This window comes from Rhineura floridana, chromosome 2, assembly GCF_030035675.1.
Source record: "Rhineura floridana isolate rRhiFlo1 chromosome 2, rRhiFlo1.hap2, whole genome shotgun sequence".
Taxonomy (NCBI): Eukaryota; Metazoa; Chordata; class Lepidosauria; order Squamata; family Rhineuridae; genus Rhineura; species Rhineura floridana.
In genome coordinates, this window is record NC_084481.1 from 106,741,457 (window position 1) to 106,767,744 (window position 26,288).

The 26,288-nt window shown below is 43.2% G+C and overlaps 1 protein-coding gene across 2 annotated transcripts in view; it reads left to right on the forward strand.

Annotated features, from left to right (window-relative positions):
* EPS8L2 (EPS8 signaling adaptor L2) overlaps positions 1–23,177 on the forward strand; it is a 131,058-nt gene extending 107,881 nt beyond the window's left edge. The window contains exons 17-21 of one of the 2 annotated variants that reach the window (XM_061610018.1): positions 187–303; positions 2,506–2,635; positions 12,906–13,089; positions 14,789–14,921; positions 17,510–17,676. In XM_061610018.1, coding sequence (XP_061466002.1) covers positions 187–303; positions 2,506–2,635; positions 12,906–13,089; positions 14,789–14,921; positions 17,510–17,653 — 708 coding nt within the window. In that variant the 3' untranslated portion in view covers positions 17,654–17,676. Of the gene's footprint in view, positions 1–186; positions 304–2,505; positions 2,636–12,905; positions 13,090–14,788; positions 14,922–17,509; positions 17,677–17,859 lie in introns of those variants that run through there. The other variant, XM_061610019.1, reaches the window with a different exon arrangement.
* Positions 23,178–26,288: the final 3,111 nt, after the last annotated feature.

The window sequence follows — 26,288 nt, forward strand, 5'->3', positions numbered from 1 at the left end:
TATTCTGGAGCAAGGTATTTTCAGCATGCTTAGAATAGGAAAAGGAAGAGTAAGGGCTGCATAGCATAAACTTAAGGATTCCCAGCATGTTTGTGTAAGGAAAGTAATATAAAAACTCCAAAGGAGATATTTAAACATCACTTGGCTTAATTTTTCCCAGCAAATGAATTGTTTTTATATTTGTAGGTGTTGGAAGATAATAAACAGTGGTGGAAGCTGCGAAACCGAAGTGGGCAGGCTGGTTACGTCCCATATAACATCTTGGACCTGGTGAAACTGGAGGATTATGGGTCAATTGAACAGGTCAGATTTAGCTATCTGTTTGCTGCAGTCAGGCCCTACCTAAGTAGTTATTTTAAATCAACACCAGTTTCCATTGAAAATTTCCACAAAATACAGATGTGCCTCAGCTACAAATACTTCTTAAATATAAATGAATGTGAAGAAATGGATATGTAGATATGTTCTGCACATATGCCACATGAGCCTGCAATCTATCCATACATTTATTTATTATTACAGGGAGCTCAGAGTAGCATATGTAGTTCTCTCCCGTTCCTATTTTATCTTCACAACAGCCCTGTGAGGCAGGCTAGTGTGAGAAATAGTGATGCAAAGCCATGCACTGAGCTTCATGGCTGTGTAGGGATTTGAACCCTGATTTCTCTATTCCTCGTTCAGCCCTTGAACTGCTATGTTGGCTCTAAAGAATAAAAAATCTCTACAATTTGCTTGGCACATGGACATCCACGTGGCAAAGGAATCACCCCTTGGGTGAAGTTACGGGCAAGGATGGTGCATGGGCGACAGAGATCGTGCAAGGGAGATTCTTGGCACCCAAAAAACTCCTGTGTCATGGTATCTCTTTTTTCCAAGGTGCTGCTAATTGCTTTTATAATTTGGAAAGCAAATGTTAAGCAGTCGCTACAGTGCAGAGTTTTAACATGGGGAAATCCTCATATCCTCCTTCGAGGAAGGGAAGGATACAAATGGAACAAGCAATTTGTGGGAGCAATGGAGACTCCTAGGTAGATATGAGTGGAGACAGGAGCAGTAGATATAAGTGGAGACAAAAGCTGGACACCAGGATCACTGCAGCTTACCTAGATGGGGCTGGGGTGTAGGGCAAGCAGTGGATTGGGGCTGTGTGGGTACACCAGCAGGATCACCAAACTGACTGCACTGGTGTGTCCACACAGTCCCAACCTCACTGCTATCTTGCTCCAGGAAAGCTGAAGCAGTGCAGGTATCAAGAGGGTGGCTCCTCCACACCACATACACACTGCTCCTGGATATAATATGGTATTAGCACACCATTTCAAGATTTCGTACTCTGACATAGACACAGGAATGACAATATAAAACGTTATTATGAGCTCCTAAATAGCTTGTGGAGCAATATCCAGGCTTATGTCCTTTTTGATTAAGAACAGTCTTTCCTTCTCTCTACATACCAGTTTTGTGAAGGACCATCTGCTGTTGAAAGCCCTGCATGCTTGACCAAACACGAAAAGTTAGACTGACAGCTAGTTCTGTCTGGTTATATAAACTCTGTAGTATAATTATTTCTGATGGCATACACGTTGGAGAAAAACTGAATACCATAGATGTAATATGCTCAGCCCTGATTGTGGACCTAAAAAGAGTGTGAAGAAAGAGATTCCCTGTCCTGTTGAGGTCTTGATCCTGGGGGAAAAAAATCAATATTTATTTCTGTGCTGTTTAGCAGTGGTTGTGGCCACCTAGGCATCACCGAAAAAGAGGAAATGCATTGCCAAAAAAAGGGAGGAGGACAAAAGAGGGTATATAGGTACATAAAATTTGGATATGCTAATGTATATGTATATGCAAATTTAGAAATAATTGCTATAATTTAAACAGAAATATAATACATCTTACTGTAATGTGGAAGACTGTGACCAGGTGATGCCTGTTCAGTCTGCTGTCCAGGTGCTAATTGCTGACGGGCAACTTCAAGGCCCTGCTGCTCTCCCTTCTCATGGTTTTTGATCTTTAAACCAAGCTTGGAGTAGGCAGCCCTTCAAATAGAGAACATCTTCAAATAGACTACTGTTGGACTACTATTAGCCCTTCAAACAGAGGACTGTTCTCTATAAAGAAGGGCACGTGGCCACCCTAATACCTTCACACAAATAACCAAAGTCTTGATCCTCCTACCTGTCTATACTTGAGAGTCAGAAATTAAAATGAACCACGTCTCCATTGTCAACAGTACCAACTGCCCAACAGCTGCCTAGCATGTTGGAATTGCCAGTGCGCTCACCAGCAGGCAAATGGGAATCTCTGGGATGGACACAGAATGAAGGGGGAGAGTTCATAGATGGTGCTAAAAATTAGTGGCAGAGCTGGGAAACTTCAGCTCTTGTACATCCTCATCACAGCAATAGGAACTGGAAGGCAGTAGTAATCTGTTTTTGTATTGGTGGTAAAGGAAAGAAACATTGCCCTTAATGAAATATCTTTCTTGTTTTGTAAACTAATCAGAAATACAAAGGAGACTTGAGTCCAAGAGGAACAGGACCTTCTAGCCCCTCTCATAAGTTACCTGCCAGCTACGCTGGAGATAAATGGGGAAGTGAAATGCTTGCCCGTAATTCTCCTGATGCCAAAGAACGTAAGTATATCATTGCCAGGGTGCCTAGCACTCTGAACAAGTGGCATTTTATATTTTCCAACATAACATGTAACTTATCATTATAGAGACCAAAAATTGTGATCTTTAGTCTGAACATTTAAGCTAAAGGCCACTTCATCTGTGAAATGTTGTACTTTGGTTCCAATATGCAAGGGGCGGGAGAAATACACTTACAGCATCGCACATGTGTAAAAAGGGTAACTTCAGATTTTCAATTATGGAAGTGAGGGCTTGATCCTTTCCCAATTGCTGAAAGGGAACAAATGTGATTTGCACCTCATGACCTTCATAACTAAATTAAGAACATGTATTCTCCTCTTCTCAGTTAAAATGCTCAACATGTGCAATGCCATCACTTAAAAATCAGTTAAAATCAGTCATAACTTTGGCTTACAGACTCACTGCAAGTTGCATGCAAACACTCATGGGATAACACTAGCACCATTTCTTTTCAAAGAAAAGAAGCTTTAGGACAGGAGGCAGGATTCTGGAGTGGAGGAGGTGGGGATGGGGAGAACTTAACCCTTTCCCTACCCATAGTGGGGCTTCAAATTGACCTCCTAACTACTTTTCTGCTCATGGGGTTTAAAATGTGAGCTTACCCATGCAAACTTATTTTGAACTTTGCAGGTTGGGGACAGCTGGAGGTGAATTTGAAGCTTCCTCCTGCCCACCTTTGCTTCTCCACTTTAAATCTCTGCCTTTAAAAGCTCCTGTCCTTTATCTTTTTTGTTAATGGCATCAAGGCTATCTTGTGGGCATTTGTGTGTCATATGTAGTTAACTCCACAGGATCAGAAACAATATCCCTTGCTTACCCGGACATGAATCATCTCTGTCTACCTCAGCAGGTATAAGAGCAAGGTATAAGAGCAAGGGCAGGGAACTTTTTTAGCTCCACAGGCCATATCAGGATCTCCCTCGTGGACCAAATGTGACAGGTGGGCGAGGCCTGTTTAGCGCTGGGTTCAAGTGCTCCCCTACAGGGAGCTCTCTTGTGCTCCCAGACCAAGCAGAATTGACCTCCACGGTATACCAGTTGATGTGTGGGAGTACAATCCTGCTTTGCGGAAAGCTTCAGAAATTCCTGACAACCAGCTGGCTGGCAGGCGCTTTGGAACCTGCCCAAGGTGGCTTTGCGGAGGCCTTTTTGACCAAATTCCACCCTTACCTGCCCCACACCTGATGTTATGTATTATGTCAGGTGTAGGATTGGTGTGGCTTGTCCAAAATGGCCTGGCAGGCCAAATGGGGAGGCCTTGTGGGCCAAATTTGGCCTGCAGGTTGGAGGTTCCCCACCCCATATAAGAGGGTAATTCCTCTATTTGAACAACTTGTTTTTCATTTGTGTTTTGCAGGGCTGTAAATTTCAGACTAACCAACTAATTTTAATTAGTGAGGGGACATTTTAAGCAATGTGGATGAGAAGAAAGGGCACACTTGATTTTTTGGAGGCAATTTTGGTTCTGGTGTATTTCCCCTATTCTGTGTCTGCCTAAGGCTGTTGTCACACAGCGGTTTGCCTGGCTGCCCATAGATGGCACTGCAACATACAGTGTGATAACAGCCTTCTGAGAGCTGCCAGGCCATTGCAGCAGTGGCAGAGGGTACTAGAGGAGGGAGATGGCAGCAGGCAGCCCAGGTGAGCTACAGAGGAACAGTCGTGACAGGCTGGGGGGATCTTCTCAGCAGCAATCCTGCTCTGTTGCCACCACCACTGACATTGACCTCACTGATTATGCCATTTCAGCCTCAGCAGCAGAGGGCAAGAAGGCAGGAAGTGGCAGGCAGCAGGAGAACAGGACTGTTGCTGAGGAGCTGCTCTGTCCTGTCCTGAGTGCTCCTTTGTATTTCTCTTGGCCCAGCCGCCTCCCACCTACCTCTGTCTTCCTCCTCTGCTTCCCTTCTCATTGTGGGAGAAGGTCTAAAGGGGGTGGGAAGCTTGGTGAGGTCTTCGACTTGGTGTTTAATGGGGTGAGATTACCCCTGAAGGACCAGGTCCGCAGCCTCGGGGTCATTCTTGACTCCCAGCTGCCCATGGAGGCTCAGGTCTCGGCAGTGAGCCGGGCAGCTTGGTATCAATTACATCTGATACAGAGGCTGCGACCCTACCTTCCTGTACATCTGCTTCCACGAGTGATACATGCCCTGGTCTCCTCTCGCTTAGACTATTGTAATGCGCTCTACGTGGGGTTTGTGATGCGTCCTTCCCTGGCTCTCCCTGTCAGGTTCCTACCTGCTCGTGGTTACTGCCTGTCTCTAGGCACCACCAGGGACTCCACCAGTCCGGACCGCTCTCTCTTATGATTTCTCTCCCCGCTCTAGCACAGATCTCAACAGATCCCCCTGCTAGGCAACCACCAGTAACGTCCCAATACTAGTATTCCCAGAGACTCTGAATACTGGTATTGTTATTCTCTTCACCGCTGCCACCATTTGTTACAGTTCCCCTTCAGCCTTGGTCATTACCTTACCCTCCCTTCTGGTCTGTGAAACCCCAGCCAAGGATCAGGCCTTTGGTAAACCAAATTAAGTATTTATTAAAGATAACAAAGCTAACAAGATTAACAAGATTTCTTCTTAAGGCACATAAGCATATGGTTTTACTCAATACTAATCTGAACTCCACCTCCCTCCTTCTTCACTCTCTCCTGGCAAACAACTCTCTCCAATTCACACCACATCCACCTATCAACATCCACCTCTTTCTCTTCTCCCCCCAGATTCCACAATTCACCACCTCACATTCCCCCAGATTTACCTGTCATCCTTTCATTTATACTGTCAGCCATTTTAAACATTCAGCCAATCATCAAGCATTCTATTGCCCATTCACTCCCCCTCCTCTTTCACTACTTACCATGTATACTCTAAACAACCAGCACTTACCATATATACACTAATATATAGGAACATCACATTTCCCCCCCCTTAAACAACGGCAGAGTATTATTCCTGTTCCAGGATTTATACGTCGCGTTAACAAATAAAAGTCTCTATGGGGAAAGTGTCTTTCTTTGTTCCTCTGTCTGGTCACGTCACTGCAGTCCCAGCCACTTGCCTGGAAAGTCCATCGGCCAGTACATTGTCCTTGCCTTTGATGAACTGGAAGTCCACTTGATAGTCCTGTAGGGCCCAGGACCACCTCTGCAGCATAGTGTTATGGTTTTTCATAGTCTGCAACCATAACAAGGCCCGATGATCCGTAGTCACTGTGAATCTTCGTCCCCACACGTATGAGCGCAACTTGTTCAGTCCCCACACGACCGCTAGGCACTCCTTCTGGACCGACGAATAGTTTTTCTCCCTCGGCGTCAACTTGCGACTCAGATACGCCACTGGATGTCTGGTGCCTTCTCTCTCCTGCAGCAAGACGACTCCCAGCGCGAGGTCTGACGCATCTGTAGCCACGATGAATGGTTTCTCATAGTCTGGTGCTATTAATATGGGTCCTTGGCACAAGGCTTACTTCAGCAGATCAAAAGCCTTCTGACATTCATCCGTCCATACCACACGCTCAGAACACTTCTTCTTGGTCAATTCATGCAAGGGGGTTGCTATTTCCCCAAAATTTCTCACAAACTTCCTATAAAATCCAGCCACACCCAGAAATGCCCTTACTTGTTTTTTGGTTAAGGGGATCGGCCACACTTGTATTGCCTCCACCTTGCTCCATAAGGGGGTGATTTTCCCACTCCCCACCTTATGTCCTAAATAGATTACTTCCTTTAGTCCAAACTGGCATTTCTTAGCTTTTATTGTGAGGCCTGCTTTTCTTAAGGCCTCCAATACTGTTGTCAGGTGTTGGACATGCTCAGGCACCGACTTGCTAAAAATGGCCACGTCATCGATATAGGCCACTGCAAAATCTGACATGCCTCGCAACACAGTATTGATTAGCCTCTGAAATGAACTTGGTGAGTTCCTTAGTCCCATGCGTAAGGTCACAAACTCATATAACCCATCTGGTGTACTGAAGGCAGTTTTGGCTCTGGATTGCTCGTCTAGTTCCATTTGCCAAAATCCTTTACAGAGATCTAGTGTAGAGATAATGGTTGCTGCCCCCAATAACTCTAACATAGCGTCTACCCTAGGCATAGGATACGCATCTGGGACAGTAATTTTATTGATTAGCCGATAATCAATGCAAAACCTTGTCGTTCCATCTTTTTTCGGAAGCAGGACAATACTTGAGGCCCAGGGACTGATGGATTCCCTGATCACTCCTAATTCCAGCATATCTTCCACCTCCTTTTTGATCTCATTCAAAACTTTCCCATTCGCACGGTACGGAACAGATCTGATTGGGGCATGATCTCCAGTATCAATGGAATGTATAACTATACTGGTTCGGCCAGGTTTGTTGCTAAAGAGATTCCTATAGGTTTTCAAAACTCTCAGAATCTCCTCTTTTACTTCCTCCTTCACCTCCTCTGACCATTCCACTTGATCTACCCCTCCTTTGTCTTTGCTTTCCTGTACCAAATCTGGAAGTCCAGGCCCACTTCCCTCAGGGAATAAGGTAACTTGCAACACCTGTGCATCCCTGGTATGGTAAGGCTTTAACATATTTACATGAACCACTTTGCTTTTGTTTAATTGGTCTGTGGTGATTACATATGTCACTGTGTCAAGCCTTTCTCTGATGGTATATGGTCCTTCCCAGTTAGCCTGTAATTTGTCATGTTTCCTGGGTATGAACGCCATAACCATATCTCCCACATCATACACACGTTCTCTGGCTGTTCTGTCATACCAGTAACTTTGCTTCTCCTGTGCATGACTCAAATTCTCTTTCACTACTTCCATCATTGATGTTAATTTATTGCGGAATTCCAATACAAAATCTACTACAGAAGTTTTGTACTCTCCCAGAGTTCCTTCCCATGAATTTTTTAGCAGTTCCAAAGGTCCCCTCACTTTTCTAGTAAACATTAGTTCAAAGGGTGAGAAGCCTGTTGACTCCTGAGGGACTTCTCTGTATGCAAATAAGAAGCATCCCAACCGTTCATCCCAGTCTTGTGGGTGATCTTGAACATAGCTTCGTATCATGCCCTTCAAAACTCCATTGAATCTCTCAGTTAGCCCATTAGTGGCGGGATGGTAAGTAGTGGTCTTTAGATGTTTTAGACCACAACATTTCCACATACATTGCATCACTTCTCCCATGAATACACTGCCTTGATCTGTCAGCACTTCATGAGGGAAACCCAGCCTCATAAAGATTTTTAATAAAGCCTCTGCCACTACAGGGGCTTCTACAGATCTCAGTGCTTCTGCGTCTGGGTACCTGGTGGCAAAATCCACCACCACCACTAGATATTTCTTGCCATGCCTTGTGGGTTTGGAAAAAGGGCCCACCAAATCTATTCCCACTCTATAAAAGGGTTGTCCAATTATAGGAAGGGGCTTTAAGGGTGCCTTGGTCTTTACTCCACTCTTTCCCACCTTTTGGCATATTCCACAAGATAGACAATGTTGCTTTACATCCTTGGAGATATTTGGCCAATAATAATGTGCAGCCAATCTCCTCTTGGTCTTTTTTATTCCCAGATGTCCTGCACATGGGACATCGTGGGCTACCTCTAGCAATCTGGTTCTGTATTTGCTAGGTACTATCAATTGCTTCACTGGTTCACATTCATCCTGTCTTTCAGCAGGCATCCACAGTCTATATAAAATCCCATTCTCATACACAACTTGATTCCTCAGTTTGTCAGTGAAAGGAATCTGTTGGGTCAGCGCTTGTTCCTTTATCTGCTTCAGACTTATATCTTTATGCAGCTCTTCCCTGAATTGATCTGCTTCTTCCCCAGAGACCACTTGATACAGTTTGTCTTCTTCAGCAGGCCTGCTAGTGGTTGCTATGGTGACCTGAGGCTGGTTAACAGATTCCACCCTGTTTGTTTCAGCCCCCCTTAATATGGCTTCTTTTTCTCTGCCAATTTGCTGTCTGGTCACTACATAGATCTTTCCTTGGGCGCCCATTACATCCCTTCCCAGTATTACTGGTTCTTGTTGCTGGGCATTAATGCCTACTTTATATCGGCCCTCTCGGCCTCTCCAAGTCATATCCACCAGGGCCACAGGCAAACTCTCTGGTTGACCCCTCACTCCTTGGATAGTCACTGTTTCCTGAGGTAATATTTCTTCAGATTTTATTAAATCTGGCCTCAGTAATGTCTGAGCGGCACCAGTATCAAGCAATGCCCAATAATTTGCCCCTTGTACACTCACTTCCTCTCTCAGACTTGAATCAAGGTCTGTTACTTCTGTCCAGTTTATCTGGCAAAACTGAACCTTTTTCGCTGTTTCTAAAGCCTTGGGCTCTGTTTTCACTGCCCTTGTCTGAGCAGGATTACTAATGGGGTTGGCAACCTCACATTGAAAACGTAGGTGCCCTGGTCTACCACATTTGTAGCATAATTTCTCCTCACTTTTAGGGTACACAGATCCACTCTGGGGTGTCCTGTGCCCTTCAGATTTTAATGGAGGACTCACTCGCTGTGGTACCACATCCTTTCTGCCAGCACTATATGGTCTGGGTTTAAACTCTCTTGATGTTTCCCCACCCAGCCAGTTCTATTGGAGGCGAAGTGATCCGCCATCTCTGCGGCCTCCTGCACAGATGTAGGGGAACGGTCTTTGACCAGGAGCCTTATTTCTGGTGGTAACTGATGGTATAATTGATCCAGTATCATGAGGCTTTTCACCTCTTCCACTGACTGAGCTTTGGCACTACTCATCCACTTTCCAAATATATCCATCAACTTTGCTCCCAGTTCCACAAAAGACCTCCCTGTCTGTATCTGGCAATTTCTGAAAAGCTTTCTAAAATAATCAGGCCCCAGTCTGAATCTTTTAAACACTGCTTCTTTGAATTCAGCATAGGTGACGGGCCTGTCTGAGGGGAAATATTGGTATACCTCAGCCAATTCCCCTTTAATCAGGTTTGATAAATACTGCATGTATTTATCTTCAGGTAGCCCCCACAACTGAGCTGCTTTTTCAAAGGTGCTGAGGTAAATTTGAGGATCTTGACCAGGCTCATAGACAGCAAAGACCTTTGGAGTAATTTTTATTTTTGCTCCATCTCTGTCTTTCCTTGTCTCCTCAGAGTGAAATTTCTCTCTATCAAATTTTAACTTTTCTACTTGTAATTCAGCATCCAATGCTCGTTGCTTCTCCCTCTCCTCAAACCCCAATCTCATTCTCTCGATTTCCAACTCCCTCTGTTTTTCCTTCTCTGCACCTTCCATCCTCAATCTCTCAGCTTCCAACTCTCTCTGTTTTTCCTTCTCTGCACCTTCCATCCTCAACTTCTCTCTCAAGTACTCTATATAAGCGGGATTGCTTAAATATCCTTCTGGGGTCTCTTCTCTGACAGGTTGTTTTTGCTGGGCAGTTGCAAATCCTATAAGTGCTACCCTCAATTCATCTACCCCTTTACCCTCATGAGGTAAATTGAATGTTATGCACTTCTCCACCAGCTCCTCTCTTTTCATTTTTATGTATTCAGCCATGGTGTTTGAGTTCACTCACTCTTTGCCACACACTCTTTGCCAGTCACTCTCACAAGAAATCTTGTTTTGTTATTTCTGTTTGCCACACAACTATTAGGGATTGTCTAGTATTCGTATCTCACTGCTACAGCCAACACCTGTGATGTAGTCTCCTTTGTCACCACGTGTCTTTGGGACTCTCTTTGGTTCGTATCTGGATTCTCTGTTGTTCGTATCCCACCGCTACCACCACATGTGATGCATCCTTCCCTGGCTGTCCCTGTCAGGTTCCTACCTGCTCGTGGTTACTGCCTGTCTCTAGGCACCACCAGGGACTCCACCAGTCCGGACCACTCTCTCTTATGATTTCTCTCCCCGCTCTAGCACAGATCTCAACAGATCCCCCTGCTAGGCAACCACCAGTAACATCCCAATACTAGTATTCCCAGAGACTCTGAATACTGGTATTGTTATTCTCTTCACCGCTGCCACCATTTGTTACAGTTCCCCTTCAGCCTTGGTCATTACCTTACCCTCCCTTCTGGTCTGTGAAACCCCAGCCAAGGATCAGGCCTTTGGTAAACCAAATTAAGTATTTATTAAAGATAACAAAGCTAACAAGATTAACAAGATTTCTTCTTAAGGCACATAAGCATATGGTTTTACTCAATACTAATCTGAACTCCACCTCCCTCCTTCTTCACTCTCTCCTGGCAAACAACTCTCTCCAATTCACACCACATCCACCTATCAACATCCACCTCTTTCTCTTCTCCCCCCAGATTCCACAATTCACCACCTCACATTCCCCCAGATTTACCTGTCATCCTTTCATTTATACTGTCAGCCATTTTAAACATTCAGCCAATCATCAAGCATTCTATTGCCCATTCACTCCCCCTCCTCTTTCACTACTTACCATGTATACTCTAAACAACCAGCACTTACCATATATACACTAATATATAGGAACATCACAGGGTTACCCTTGAAAATGGTCCGGAAACTGCAGCTGGTACAGAATGCGGCGGCACGCTTGATTAAGCATAGCCGTCACCGGGAACATATCACCCCGGTGTTGATAGATCTTCACTGTCTACCAGTGGTTTGCCGGGCCCAATTCAAGGTGTTGGTATTGACCTTTAAAACCCTATACGGTTTCGGCCCGGTATATCTGAAGGACCGCCTCCAGTATCACCAATTAGGCCGCCTTACAAGATCAGCCACGCAGGACCTCCTCTCGGTCCCACCGGTAAAAACAGCTCGGCTGGTGCGGACCAGAGAGAGGGCGTTCTCGGTTGTGGCCCCCACCCTCTGGAATTCTCTCCCCTACGATCTCCGACATGCCTCCTCCCTGATGAGTTTTCGCCGAGCTTTAAAGACCTGGCTATTCAGGCAGGCCTACAGGAACTTCGAGGTGGATTAGTTTTGATGTATTAATTGATGTTTTTGATGTCAGTTTAATTGATGAATGTGTTTGAATTGTGTATTGTATTTTATTATGCTGTTGTAAGTCGCCTAGAGTGTCCGTTAATTCGGACAGATAGGCAACTAACAAATAAAATTTTATTATTTATTATTATTATTATTAAAGGAGATAGGGAGGCTTGGTGAGTTCTGAGGGGAGGGGAGAAAAAGACTTGGCAAGGCCTGGGGGCAGTGGGGGCTTTAGCAAGGGGGTAGAGGGTAGGTGGGGTTGGTGCTCTTTTGAACTTCCAACATGGGAAGAGCAAATGAAAAGCAGGAGGAGGGTTGCAAAAGGTTGAAAGGAACAGCATGGGCAGGCTTTGCAACCCTTCCCATGCTCCACCTTTCAACCACTGATGTTCGGATTTTGACAGCAACCCACCTGTCAATCATATGATATCACAATTATGTTATGTGATTGACATGTGGGTTGCCCTGCCTACCTGTCAAAGTTGGCCCACAGAGTGGGAGCCAGAAAGGTTCCCCACCCCTGGTCTAATGGGTTAGAGTGGGGTTTGGTGAGGTCTAGGGGGTTGGGCGGTTGGCATAGGGATAGGCAAGAATTTTGATTCAGTTTGCATTTCAAGCTGAATCTATGAAGTTCCCATTTTTCAAAACAATATGAGAAACAATACACAGCCATCCTTCGAAATTCACACATTCAAATTTTGTGATGCATATATTAGGGAAATATGTGCATATAAATGAATATGAATGAAAATAACATGCAAAGATGTTACATAACAAGAAATGGCTTGCAAGAATGTGTACATTAGTCTGTGTATTAGAACACATTCACACTCAAATGCTGGAGAATTTTCATGAGATTTTTTTTAAAATGCAAATTGCTGCAGATACATGGAGAACTGAATTTAAGATTGGAAAAATGAGAAACTGAGAGAACTGAAATTGGCAAATCTTTCCATCCCTAGGTTGGCAAGGGATGAGGGGGGCTTTGCTGGGGGTGGGATTGTAGATGAGGTTGGCGAGCAATGCAAGCAGGGGTGGAGCCCCTAGTATTATAATAGATGGAAAAGAAACTATTAATGATGGCCTTTCTTTCTAACCATGAATGGTCACTTTTTTTTGTTAAATTGCAAGTTTTTTTACATTCTTTAGTATATAGAAGCATATGAAGATTTGGTAATTTGCAAATATACTTAAATTTAACCACTTAATTGGTTAGAAGAAAGAAGATGGTTAAAGAATTGTTAGTCATTAATCCATTTAACAACCTTTGTACTCTCCGCACCCACCCCCATATTTTTGTGCTGTTTTTAGAACTGATTCATCATATGGATGAGGTCAATGATGAACTTCTGAAAAAGATTACCAATATCAAAGTGCAACCTCCTCAGAGAAACTTTAAAGTTGAGAAGGCTCATCAAGTTCAAGTGCCCATGACCTTTGAATCCAATGCTGAGGAGGTCAAAGCATGGCTGGAAGCAAATTCTTTCAGTAAAGGGTGAGTTGCTGTCATCCTTTTTCAGTTCTGTCCTTCTCTTTTATCATGTGAGGTAAACCTGGGACAGCAGGATAGAAAGTTTTCTTAAGAAATGGGTTACTCGCACAGCAAGGATATGGGGGAGAGGAAATTCAGAAGGGAATGCTGCACTCCAAACCACACTTTTTCTCAGGTCTCGGTTACATCTAGAGCTTCTTTCTTGAGACTAGAGACCCATATCTCTGCCACCCACCCAATGGGGGGAGTTGTCATACCTGTTGCACTACTGAGACATCCACCCTACTTTTAGCAGGATGCTTAAAGGATAATCTCCTGAGAAAGCCAGGCAGACATGATGCCTATGTTCGACTTCTACAGCTGGAGGCAGTATGCCTCTGTTTTCCAGCTGGTGGGAATCTCAAGTGGGGAGAGTTGCTGTTGCACTCAGGTCCTGCTTTCAGGCTTCCCATAGGTATCTGGTTGGCCACTGTGAGAACAGGATGCTGGACCAGATGGACTTTTGGCCTGATGCAGGAGACTCTTTTTATGTTATGTTCTTATAACAGGAAGGATTGTTGTAGAAAGGCAGCTGCAGCTGTGGAGGAAGCTGCCTTTTTGAAATAAAAGTGCTTCACAACGGAGTTGTCATCTTCCCCAGTTTGAAAGGAGTGGTCCTTTCTGTAAAGGGTGTTAATATAAACGAAGTTATGTTTAGCAGACTCCAGGGTAAGCTCTGTTGGTGGCAGTGGAGTTTGGAATAGTCCAGGTGGATGGAGGAGGGCCTTTCCAGTGGAGCACAATGAAAAACCTATCCACAGGTCACTAGGGTACGCGTGCTCAGTTCTACTCCAGTAAAAATGGAATGGCTTCTGTTATAGCTCCCACATTGGTCAAAGGTTTATATGGCATGAAAGTGATGACTGGGACAGACTGTTCGTATCAGTGTCAAAATGAACCATACAGACAGGAGTGTTACTTATTTACCCAGAATGGCATACAGAGGCAACAGTGCCCATACTCCTAAAGAGAATTATGAAGGGGGGATTCGAAAAGAATGTACCATCATATGCTCTAAAGGTTCCATAGCCATGGAGCTAAGCATCTTCCCAAATTTCTTGGGCCGCAAGCATTGAGGAGTTGACTAAGGCCACATTTACACCATACATTTATTCCACTATTATTCCACTTTAAACACTCATGACTTCCTCCGAAGAATCTGGGAAGGGTAGTTTGTGAAGGGTGCTTAGAGTTGTTAGAAGACACCTCTTTGCCTCACAGAGCTACAATTCCCAGAGTTCTCTGGGAAGAGGGACAGTCTGTTAAACCACTCTGACAATTGTAGCTCTCTGAGGATAATAGGAGTCTCTTAATAACTCTCACCACCCTTCACAAACTACACTCCCCATGATTCTTTGGGGGAAGCCATAACTGTTTAAAGTGAAATAATAGTGGAAAAAAATGTATGGTGTGAATGTGGCCTAAGAGACCTTCTCAAATGGGCCATGACATCCTCTTTAATAAAAAAACTTCAGAATGAAAGCCAAGAAAATGAAACATAACCATAATCTGTAAATGCAGAACCTCACTCAGCAGTAATTGCTCTTTGAGGACAAGATGTTGTCTGTGATCTTCTGTCTCTTATTTCCTCCCAAGCCTAATCCAAATTGAAATAGCACAACTTCCTTCTCTTAAATAGTGCAACTTACTTTTATTTTTCCAGGACTGTGGACCATCTTGGCATACTGACAGGTGCACAACTTTTCTCTCTGAACAAAGAAGAGCTGAAAAAAGTATGTGGAGAAGAGGGTGCCAGAGTATATAGCAAAATCACAGTGCAAAAGTCTTTGCTAGAGGTAAGACAGCAAGTGATTCATTAGGACAAAAAGAATGGGAAGGTTCCAAGACATTTGAAGACTGAATCTAGATTGCAGAAATTGGGTAGGAAGAACATAGCACCTGCTGTCACACTATTACACATGCTACTTCCCCCTTCAAAAGCAGAAGTTGTGGCACTAGAACTAACAGACTCTGCTGCTCTGGTACAAGGGAGGAAGTCAAGCCGATTCACTGTTCTTGTAAATATACTTAGAGCTGTTGCAGATTTGCATTAGTTTTCCTGTTCAAAGCAGAATGTGCGTTTTCCGAGAAAAATACATTTGCCTAAGGACTGATGAAGTTTGTTTGCCAACATTTAACTTCACTGACAATGCTAAAGTACTAATGTGGTCTTCTGCCCTTTCTTGTGGTGTTTCAGTGTTATCAAGTTTAAAGCAGCATCAAACACAAAACCAAAACATATTAGGAAAAGGAGTGACTGAAATGTGATGGTAGTTTTAGAAAAACAATAACTCAAAAGCTAGTTGTCAGCATTTGAAACTTTAGATACCATTTGAATATACATATTTGACTGTTTGACAGATAAGTAAATGTCAGGAATAGTAATGTGTGAACTTGCTCTCATGTCTCTGATACGTTATAGTATCTACAAGGAAGCCAGGAAAAGTCATGTGTGAACTTGCTCTCACATCTCTTACAGTACATAAAAAGTAACCACTATGCCAGGGGTGGGGAACCTGTGGCCCTGCAGATATTACTGGACTCCAATTCCCATCAGCCCCAGCCAACATGACCAATAGTCAGAGATTATGGGAGCTGGAGTCCAGCAACATCTGGAGGCCCACCCTGCATTAAACCATCTACAGCTGTTGTGTGCATTTCCGTTAGTTCCATAAGCTATCACGATATAGCTGCCTCTGTGGTCTGATTCATGTCCTGTCACTGAAAACAATTGTTTTCAGTGAACATATGGTATAAACATTCTTGATGCTACTGTCAATGAGTGATGAATATGCATGTATGGAGTATTGCTGAGATTTTATTCAAAATGTATTGCTGAATTACTCTTTACAGTTATTTTTTAATAATTAACAAGCAAAGGTGGAAGAATGGCAACCATAGTGCTGCCCCTAAAATGGTGATGAAATAAGTGTGGAAGCCATGAGGAATTGCCCAGTTGCCCAGGGGTGAATAGTTAAGCAAGGTGGCAATGTTGACGACTTGTTTTTTGATCAAAATGTTGTAGTAGTATCTGTCAAGGGTCTTTGTAGAAAAAACCCAGAATCTATACAAACTCAGCTTCAGGGTTCAAGACAAGATATTTTATTTAAACCATTTCTAAACCGCTTCGTATTTTTAACATTTCTAAACAGTGTACACTATGAAAACAATATCCATGAAAACAAAAATATGACCTAAGCCAATAAAAAAGCTTATAAGATAATGTAAAAATGTAAATGTACTGCCTTTAAGTCAAGGGTTTTCATGGTAAGTGGTATTCAGAGGGGGTTTACCATTGCCTCCCTCTGAGGCTAAGAGACAGTGACTGGCCCAAGGTCACCCAGTGATCTTCATGGCTAGGTGGGGATTCGAACCCTGGTCTCCCAGGTCGTAATCCAACACCTTAACCACTACACCACACTGGCTCCCATAAAATAATATGAAAGTAAATTAAAACATTCAGATTTGTACACATAATTCAAGGTCCAATCTTATGGATTAGGGAAAGCTTGGGCAAAAAGATAAGTCTTTACAAGATGTCTGAAGCAACTGATGGTTGCTGCTTCATGTATGGCAGAAGGCAGGGCATTCCACAGGATAGGGGCAACAGCAGAAAATGCCCACTTTCAGGTCACCACTCTGTGATATTATGTAGGGGGCGGTGCCTTGAGAAGGATTTCCTCAGATGATCTAAGTCGGTGATTCTCAGAAGGGTTTTCCCCATGAACTACTTGAAAATTGCTGAGGGCCTTGGTGGATCACTTAATGATCTTTCTGCCTCTTGTAGCAATTGTAATGGGCTGCGCTAGATGTGATATTATTTTTAATTGTATTTTATTGCTTCTTTCATTTCTTCTACTGTACTTTGTTGTATTACAATTTGCATTCTGTAGAATTAATATTGTAATACAATAATACAATGTAAGAAACAAAAGAAGTAAAAAGATACAATTAAAAATCATTATGAGCATTTAATGTGGACATGCCACAGACCACCTGGAAGAAGCTCACAGACCACTGGTGATTCACAGACCATAGTTTGGGAACCTGATCTGTGATCTTACAAGTCTACACAGGGGCAGGCGGTCTTTTAGATAATCTGCTCTTGAGTTCAGGGCTTTAAATGTTAACAACAACAACATAAGAACATAATAATAGCCTGCTGGATCAGGACAGCATCCGATTCTCACAGTGGCCAATCAGTTGCCCATGAGAAACCCACAAGCAGGACCTGAGTGCAATGAGTACTCTCCCCTCCTGCAGTTTCCAGCAACTGGTATTTGGAAGCATACTGCCTCCACCTATGGAAGCAGAGCAGAGCCAGTAGCCATTGATAGCCTTATCCTCCATGAATTTATCTAATTCTATTTTACATCCATGCAAGACCTTGAACATGTCCCAGCAGCTGATTGTCAACCAGTGTAGTTCCCTCAGCACAAGGGCTCCACTCAACAACCTGGCTCCAGCATTCTGCACCAGCTGCAGCTTTAATCCCAAGAGAAGCTCCACGCAGAGCACATTAGTCTAATTGTGAGGTTACAATGCATGAATCACAGGCCACAATGGTGAGTCTTCCATTAAAGCTATCCAAAATTACTCCCTCTGATACAGCCAATTAAAAAAAATAATCCAAAGTTATTAGTATATGTGCACATGTTGCAATGTATATTAAGTCAAAGAGGGGACTATTTCATCAAAAAGTTCACATTCTTTTAACTTTTGCTTTTATTCCAGAAAAGCAGAGGGGAGTCGGAGCTTCAAGAAATCATGAAGCGACGCCAAGAAAGGATTGATTCTGCTATTTAAATTTTATCTGTTCTTTTAGACTCTGTTTGCATACATGTACTTGCAGAAAAAAGGGAAGAAAGCAAAAAAATAGTGAGAAAGACTGCTGCGATCAGCACCTAAGCAATGTAAATTGCCATCCAGATTGACTGTTCCTTCAGCACTGTTGACAAATGGGAGGCTATTCTCCCTCACTAACATGACACTGCATTGGGAGAGAGGTTCTAGTATTGCATGAAGTATTATTTTTATATCTCTATATTTTATACATAAACGTTATGTGTGTGAAGTTCAGAGCATGATGAGGACAGGAATTCTCAGCAAAGGCTGGACTGAAGCAAAATGACCTCAAAACAATCTATGCAGTCTGCTTCCTGTGTGGCCCTTTTCTACTGTCATAAAGCATCAGGGAATCGGCTGGGGGAAATAATATAAGCCCACAAGAATGTTCTGAGGCCCTGTATATTTGAAAAACACACTCCCTTACCATTTAATTGTACACAACACAACAGGGGCTGAATTAGCCCAACATGGGGGAAGAGACTCCTAGGGCATGTAAAAAAACCCAACAAACATAAGATAAGATTATGATCAACTGGCAGGCAAGTGATTTAAAGTTTGTGTTGGATTTTTCAAAACTGAAGTTGGCAACAACTCATCTCTTCTCTCCCCTCTTCTCACCCACAGCCCTAAACCGTACTAATTCCTTTTATATGTCATCAAAAGGGTACCAGGAAGCCATCATATACCAAACATATCCACAGGTGATCCAAGGGCAGTTTTGATATCATAACCATTAGCTGCTCCATCCCCTGGGAAAGTTATAAGCTCATTGCGAATATATTCTGATGTGCTTTGAAAAGCTTTTGGCCAAGTAGTTGCATTGGTATCCCTGCCCCTCCCCCAGCCCTCCATCACATCTTCATGCCTCTATCATCATATTTGGGACCAACTCTGAATGGCTTCATAGCCCTTGCACAGTCAAGTTCACACAGAGAGCTATTGTGACCCTTTAGGGATGGAGTATCCACAATGTTTAGATAGCTAAATATTCAAATTATAATGTAAAAAGGAATGACATATGTGTAGAATAGGTTAGACTGGAATTGGCCCTTAGCACTGTATATATATTTTAATATACGTTTTCTCACTGAGTGATACTAGAAGAAACCTTGCTTTTGTAGAGTTCTCTTTATTTCACTTTCACCCATCACTACTGCCCAGAACAGGCTTTACAATGAAGAATGACCTTTCACAACTTGTAGATGTATTGCAGCAGTAAGTAATAAAATGCAAACATTGGAACAACTCCCCCCCACACACAAATATACAAGAGTATTGATTTCAAAAGAAAGATGGAGCTGGAATGGAGGCCAAATGGATACATATTAAAATGTCCTGGTTGGCAAGGTTTTTTCTTTTTTTTAACTTCATCCACCTGTTAATTGTAGGGGCTGGACCCAGATTAACTGTGTTATAGTTTGTAAGAACATAGGAACTTTTAAAAAAGCCTGCTGGATCAAGCCAATGGCCCATCTAGTCCAGCATCCTCTTCTCACAATAGCCAACCAGATGCGTATGGGAAGTCCACAAGCAGGATCTGAGCGCAAGAGCACTCCCCTCCTGTGGTTTCCAGCAACTGGTATTCAGAAACTGTGGAGGGAGAACATAGCCACCATGGCTAGTAACCATTGATAGCCTCATCCTCCATTAATTTTTCTAATCCTCTTTTAAAGTCATCCAAGTTGGTGGCCATCACTGCCTCCTGTGGGAGTGAATTCCATAGTTTAACTATGAGTTGCATGAAGTACTTTCTTTGACGGTCATAAATCTTCCAACATTTAGCTTCAAGGGATGTCCACAAGTTCTAATGTTTTGAAAGAGGGAGACAATTTTTTCTCTATCCACATTCTCCATGCCATGGCATAATTTTATACACTTCTATCTTGTAACTTCTTACATGCCTTTTCCCTAAACTAAAAAGCCCCCTAAATTAAAAAGCCTCAATGCTGCAGCCTTTCCACATAGGGGAGTTGCTCCATTCCCTTGATCATTTTGGTTGCTCTTTTCTGAATCTTTTCCAGCTCTATAATAAATTTTCTAAGGTGAGACAACCAGAACTGTACACAGTATTCCAAATGCAGTCACACCATAGATTTGTATATTGGCATTATGATACTGGCAGTTTTATTTTCAATTCCTTTCCTAATGATCCCTAGCATGGAGTTTGGCTTTTTCACTTGGTAGGTGTCTTCATCGAATTACCCATGATGAGCCCAAGGTCTTGTTCCTAGTCAGTCATTGTCAGTTCGGACCCCATGAGAATATGTTTGAAACAAAGATTTTTTTATCATAGCATGCATCACAACATTTGTTTACATTGAATTGCGTTTGCCCATTTACCACCCATTCACTCATTTTGAAGTCATTTTGGAGCTCTTCAAATCCCTTTCTGTTTTAATGACCCTGAACAATTTAGTATCATCAGCAAACTTGGCCACCTCGCTACTCACCCCTAATTCTAGATCATTAATGAACAAGTTAAAAAGCACAGGTCCCAATTCTGATCCTTGGGGGACTTCACTTTCTACAGCCCTCCATTGGGAGAACTGTCTATATATTCTTAGTCTCTGCTTCCTGCTACTTAACCAATTCCTGATCCAGAAGAGGACCTCTCCTCTTATTCCATGACTGCTAAACTTACTCAGGAGTCTTTGGTGAGGTCAAAAGCTTGTCAAGTACACTATATTAGCTGGCTCACCTCTATCTATATGGTTGCTGACACTTTCAAATAACTCTAATAGGTTGGTTAGTGAGCAGAGCCGGTGCCAGGCATGCCTGGGCCCTTGGGCACCAGCCTGCCCCATACTTGTGGCACTGGAGAGCAACTCCTTCGTAAGGCTGCACGGGGCTAATAAACCTACCTGCATGTCCCACCTACCTCTATTGCCCCTTAGGGAAGCCTCTGCCTCCATCTTAATTGATGGCAGGTATGTGTGTACTGCATGAACATGCTTACCATCAACCAAGATGGCACTGGGGGCATCAGCCTCTTAGGGAAGCCTCTGCCACCATCTTGGTTGATGGCAGGTATGTGGGCACAGTATGCACGTCATTTACAGGAGTGATAGAGGTAGGTGGAGCATGCATGGCCTACACTGACTGTTTGGGGGGGAGGTGCCTGGGAGCTCCCTCTCTGCAATCCATGGCAGGGTCAGGAGCCAACACTGCCGCAGATCGCAGAACAGGAGCACTACCCTCCCACCCTAAGGAGGAGCCCCTCAGGGGCCCTCAGCCAAGGCCTAACCTGGCTGCCCCCTGACGCTGGCCCTCTTAGCGAGATAGGACTTACTCTTGCAGAAGCCATGCTAGTTCTGCTTCAGCAAGTCTTGCTCTTCTGTATTCTTGCTTATTGTATGTTTATTTTGTTTTATTGGTTATTTTATCTTACTTATTTTATGTTTAATAATGCTTTCCACCACTTTTCCTGGAACACATGTTAAACTAACTGGCCTGTACTTTCCAGAATTCCCCTTTTGTATTTGCATTCATCCTTGAATGTCTTTGTATATATCTTTGACTTATGAGCCACAACATTGCCCAGCTGATCATCATCAATCAAAAGATGAGTCAAAATCTGAGATTTAATTCCAACCTGATGAGCATTCACATTAAACAGCCTATGAGACAAACTGTTTTGCCTCCAGGCGATATTGTAATGAACTGAAACTTTAAGTTTAAAAACTAAAGTTTTTGGCCCCTATGATGATGAAGAAGAATGGGTTGAGGGTATGCATGCAGTACGTGTTCTACAACATGATAGAAACCCACAAGACAATATGAAGACAGCCCAAATTATATTTTTACAGTTTTTAAGGTCAGTTTCATGTTGCTTGAATACTCCAGTTTAGTAGTTAACAGTCAATTCATCATGTTAAGATTAGGTGCCACTTTGCTCCCTTTTATACAGCCAATTGTCTCTTTCAGAAGATTAGATGTAAGCCAAACCCCACAAGCAGTAGTGGTTCTCAGATGCTTTGTCCTTTATAATTATATGGGATGGCTGACTACATCTCTCCCACACTGACTTGGAAACTACTTAACCCAGCATTGTAAAACATGCAATTGATTTGGGACTGCAATCTGTAATAGCTGCAGCTGGTGTTGGTGAATAAAGCTCCATTTAAGTTTTCATGTCCTAGCACATCTGGATATAGGAACCTGATAAACCTGCATGAACAAAAGTGACTGCTAGATACTCTTACTTAGACTTTCAGAGTCTGCAAATGCATTTAATCTATAGCTGATTGATTCCTGCAAAGACTTGCAATGTGCAGCCTGTACATGTGAACAGTCCCATTATACTGTCATTTATTCCAAAGAAGCTCAGTTCCTCTGCATGCCTGGAGAATTTTGCAAGAAAAAGCCTTTAGGAAATACACACATCACTGCTTAATGTTTCTCCTTCAATTATTATTATTTGTACATTAGCCACAGTGGTTTTAGATTATCTGTACATAAAAACGTAGTCAAAGTTCTTAACAAAAACCCCATGAAGATATAACTAAATGAAAATTATGTTCACATTATATACTTTAATGGTAGCTGTGCAGAGATAATTTAATCACATGTTAAAAATCAGAGCTAGTAATAAAGTATATATTATATATGAAGCTAGCAAATATATAGTTAGCAGAATATGCACTTATTTTTGTTTAACAGACTTATAGAGCAGATGAAGCAAACAAACCACTTGTTGTATGGAGTGGTAGTAATAAAAGTCTACCAAAGTAAAACAAAACAACTCTGAGCTCCTTGGAGGAAGGATGAGAAACAAATGTAAGGAATGAATCGATTGCTCTGTTCTAATATTTTAATGCGGGTTCACACTGGTTAACATTAATAGAAGTGAACATTCTATAAAGAACTGTATTGAGCATTTTATTGAGTGTACTACAGGTAGACTAATCTGGTGACACTATACTGTGGCCACAGATGCAGCCATAGAATAGTTGTATCCCAGACAAGTCAGTGGAGCAACCAGTGCCTTGATGGCTGCATCAAAAATCCCTGGTGGCTTCATTTGAGAACCCATGTTGACTTAGCTAGGAGTATTTCCAGCATATCTAATGGAGCATAATTATTTTTGCAGGATTAGACATATTTGTTCAACCAAACATGGTTTGATTAATGATGCTGAACTGTATGTATGTATTGTAAACAGGGGTGGCAAGCTGGTTTAAAAATTAAAAGATACTTACACTTGGCTTGTGTTTATTTCTAAACGTCTATCTAATTTGTAGTTTAAAAATACAAATTTATCCAGCAAATTTATTCTAATTGCTAAATTGATGCCGTGTAATATTTGAACCTACAAAAGCCTTTAGTTGTACTTACAAGCTGATCAAGTCAGTTTGTCACATCCAGATGCATGTTTTCCACCAGGAAAGAATTAGCCATTATTCTTTGCATGTTGTATAGGAATCACTTGCATTAGCAAAACTAATAAATGGTGGCAGCTTATTACATAAAGGGTGTTTCCAGATGAGGATTAAACAAAGAACCCTAAAGCTCCATTAAAACTGGCTAGATGTGTCAGCTGCTCTATGTGGCAAGCCATTTTGCATGTGCCAGTTCACCATATGGATCAATTCTCATATGTGGTTTGTCCATGCAGCTATAAGCTGCCATCAGATACGCTGGTATTAGATGGAATAGTATGTAAAGGACCACAAGCCATGCAGTGGTGGGCTGATCTGCGTGATACATCAAATGGCTTGTCCCCTTTCCCCCAGGTAGCTGCTTTGGGGTTGTTCCACCCAAGCAGTGATTTTACGTCAAGTGTTTTCATCCTCTGTCCAGGCTGGGAGCCAGGTGGCTTACAATAAATGTTCCTGGGTTTAAAATAATAATCAACCCTGTTCTCATTTTGGAACGCTTCAGGTTTGGCTCAAGTGGGCATGTTCAACATTTGTGAACTCTATAATAGTTGTTTGCCCTTAAGGAAAAAACTTTTGTACTCTGAAGAATGGGGGGGGGGCATATTTGCTCCAACATGGATTTTTCTGCACATCTAGGTGCCTGCCTGTCCCACATGTGAGCTTTTAGCCAGATACAAAGGCAGAAAGCTGCAATTTCTGCCTCTACCTCTGCCAGTTCATAAGCACAGAGCAGGGTTGTTATAATTCTGTTCTGGAGAAAGGTTGCCAATTGCAGCAAACTAACTTGCTTTGAAGCATAAACTCCCACTTTAACAGGCAGAGGAACGTAACACTGCACTACACTGAAGTATGGGTGGATCAACTGCAGAGTTGAAGGGGAGAGGAATCAAACACATTGTTTAAACATTTTTCAAGTTTGTAAAAACTTTTAAGGTGAAAAAAAGACATTAAATGCTTCTTAACCAGTTTTATTCAAGAACAAAATGGAAATAGACTGCCTCCAAGTTGATTCCGACTTATGGTGACAGTATGATTATTTAGACTACACCCAGGGCTGCCCGCTCATATAGGTGAACTAGGGAGTTGCCTAGGGTGCCAAGTTGGGGGGGGCATCAAATTAAAGGGGAAAAATATAAATTAAATACAAATGAAAGAACGAAGATGTCATTATTCAGCTCTATATAGCACTAATGTGATCGCTCTGTCAGCCGTGCAAACATTTCTGCTCACCCTACACAGCAATCTCCTCTCAACTCTTGCCCCCCATGCTGTGGATCCAATTTGGAGGTACCAAGGGAGGAGAGGGGAAGCCATTTTCTGGTAGCGGGAATTTTTGTAATGGCTCCTGCTAGCAGAACGGTTAGTTGAATCTGTCATTATTTTAATTCCTGTGTGCATACAGAGGGAATATGAATTATTATTATAATAAATAAGGTGGTCCATAAAGCAAAAGTGTTAACCAGGGCCTTTGGAGGGGCACAGAGGGCAGTTGCCCCAGGTCTAACAAATGAGGGAGGTCTCACACATGGAGGGCCACATGAATGTTGGCACTGCTGCATTGTTGCCAACTCTTTTCTTTCAGAATCCCACTAACTTGAGCACCAAAAAATCACAAAAAAACCCTTTACTGGCAGGGCCGGCGCCAGTCATAACTGGGCCCTTGGACACCAGCCTACCCTGGGCCCATGGCGCCCATCTGCACCTATCCCGCTGCAGTAAATGCTGGCTGCGCTGAGCACGCATGCCTACCATCAACCAAGATGTTTGTCGAGACTTCCCTAAGGGGCTGGTGCCTCTGCTGCCATCTTGGTTGATGGCAGGCATGTGCACATACTTACCATCAGCCAAGATGGCGGTGGAGGCATTGGCCCCCTTAGGGAAGCATTAGCCGCCATCTTCATTGATGGCAGGCATGTGTGCAATACGGCCAGCATTCACCCCAACGGGAGAGGTAGTTGGGGTGTGCAAGCGGGTCTCACAGGCCTGCACAGTTGTAAGGGGGGTGCCTGGGAGCTCCCTTTCTGCAATCTGGGACAGGGTCGGGAGTCAGAGCTGCTGCAGATCGGGAGCGCTACCCACCCACCCTAAGGAAGGGCCCCTGGGTCAGGGCCCAACCTGGCCATCCTCTGGCACCGGCCCTGTCTATTGCTGGTAGTGTCCTTACAACATGAAAGCATGAGCAAGATGGTTGCAGCCACAGGCAGGGCTATTAGTAGCAATCCAGCCCAACCATAGCCACACTTTTAAAAATTATTATATTTATATCTCTCCTTTCTTCCAAGGAACCCAAGGCAGCGTACATGTTTCTCCTCCTCCTCTATTTTATCCTCACAACAACCTGTGATGTAGGCCCAGGGGCATCAGTGTAGAGCCTAAAGGCCCCAATGTGTGCTCACAGACCACTACCAGAGTGCCTTCTAGGGTCTCTGCTACCTTCATTCCACAATTATAAATTATAACAGCTAGCAGACTTTCTTGACTCTCACTGACAGTTTTCTTAGGCCCTCTACCATTATAATTGGTCACAGAATCAGAAATGGACACTGCCAACGGAGAGAAGAAACCTGTTAAAACTGTTCCATTTCTTCTCCAATGAGAACACTAATTAGAAATGAGAGAACAATTCTAATAGGACAAAACGAGCAGAGAGAAGAGAGACAGCACAGCAGTTCTAACTGGATACTCTCAGCAGGAGATCATGTGGATTCCAAGGAGAGGAGTGGAGATGGCAAGTGAGCAGCTGTGCCTGTGCCTCAGTGGAAGAAGGAAAGGGAGTTACCGGGGGTGGGGGAATGGAGAATCTAGGCCGGGGGCTGGAGAATAAAAAATGGAGATCCTAGGGCTTGTGTGGGGAGGAAGGGAGGGCTGGTTGCCCATGAGGAGAGGGAGGGAGAGCTGGTGATCCATGAAGGGAGCACGGAGGACTAGTGCTATGGG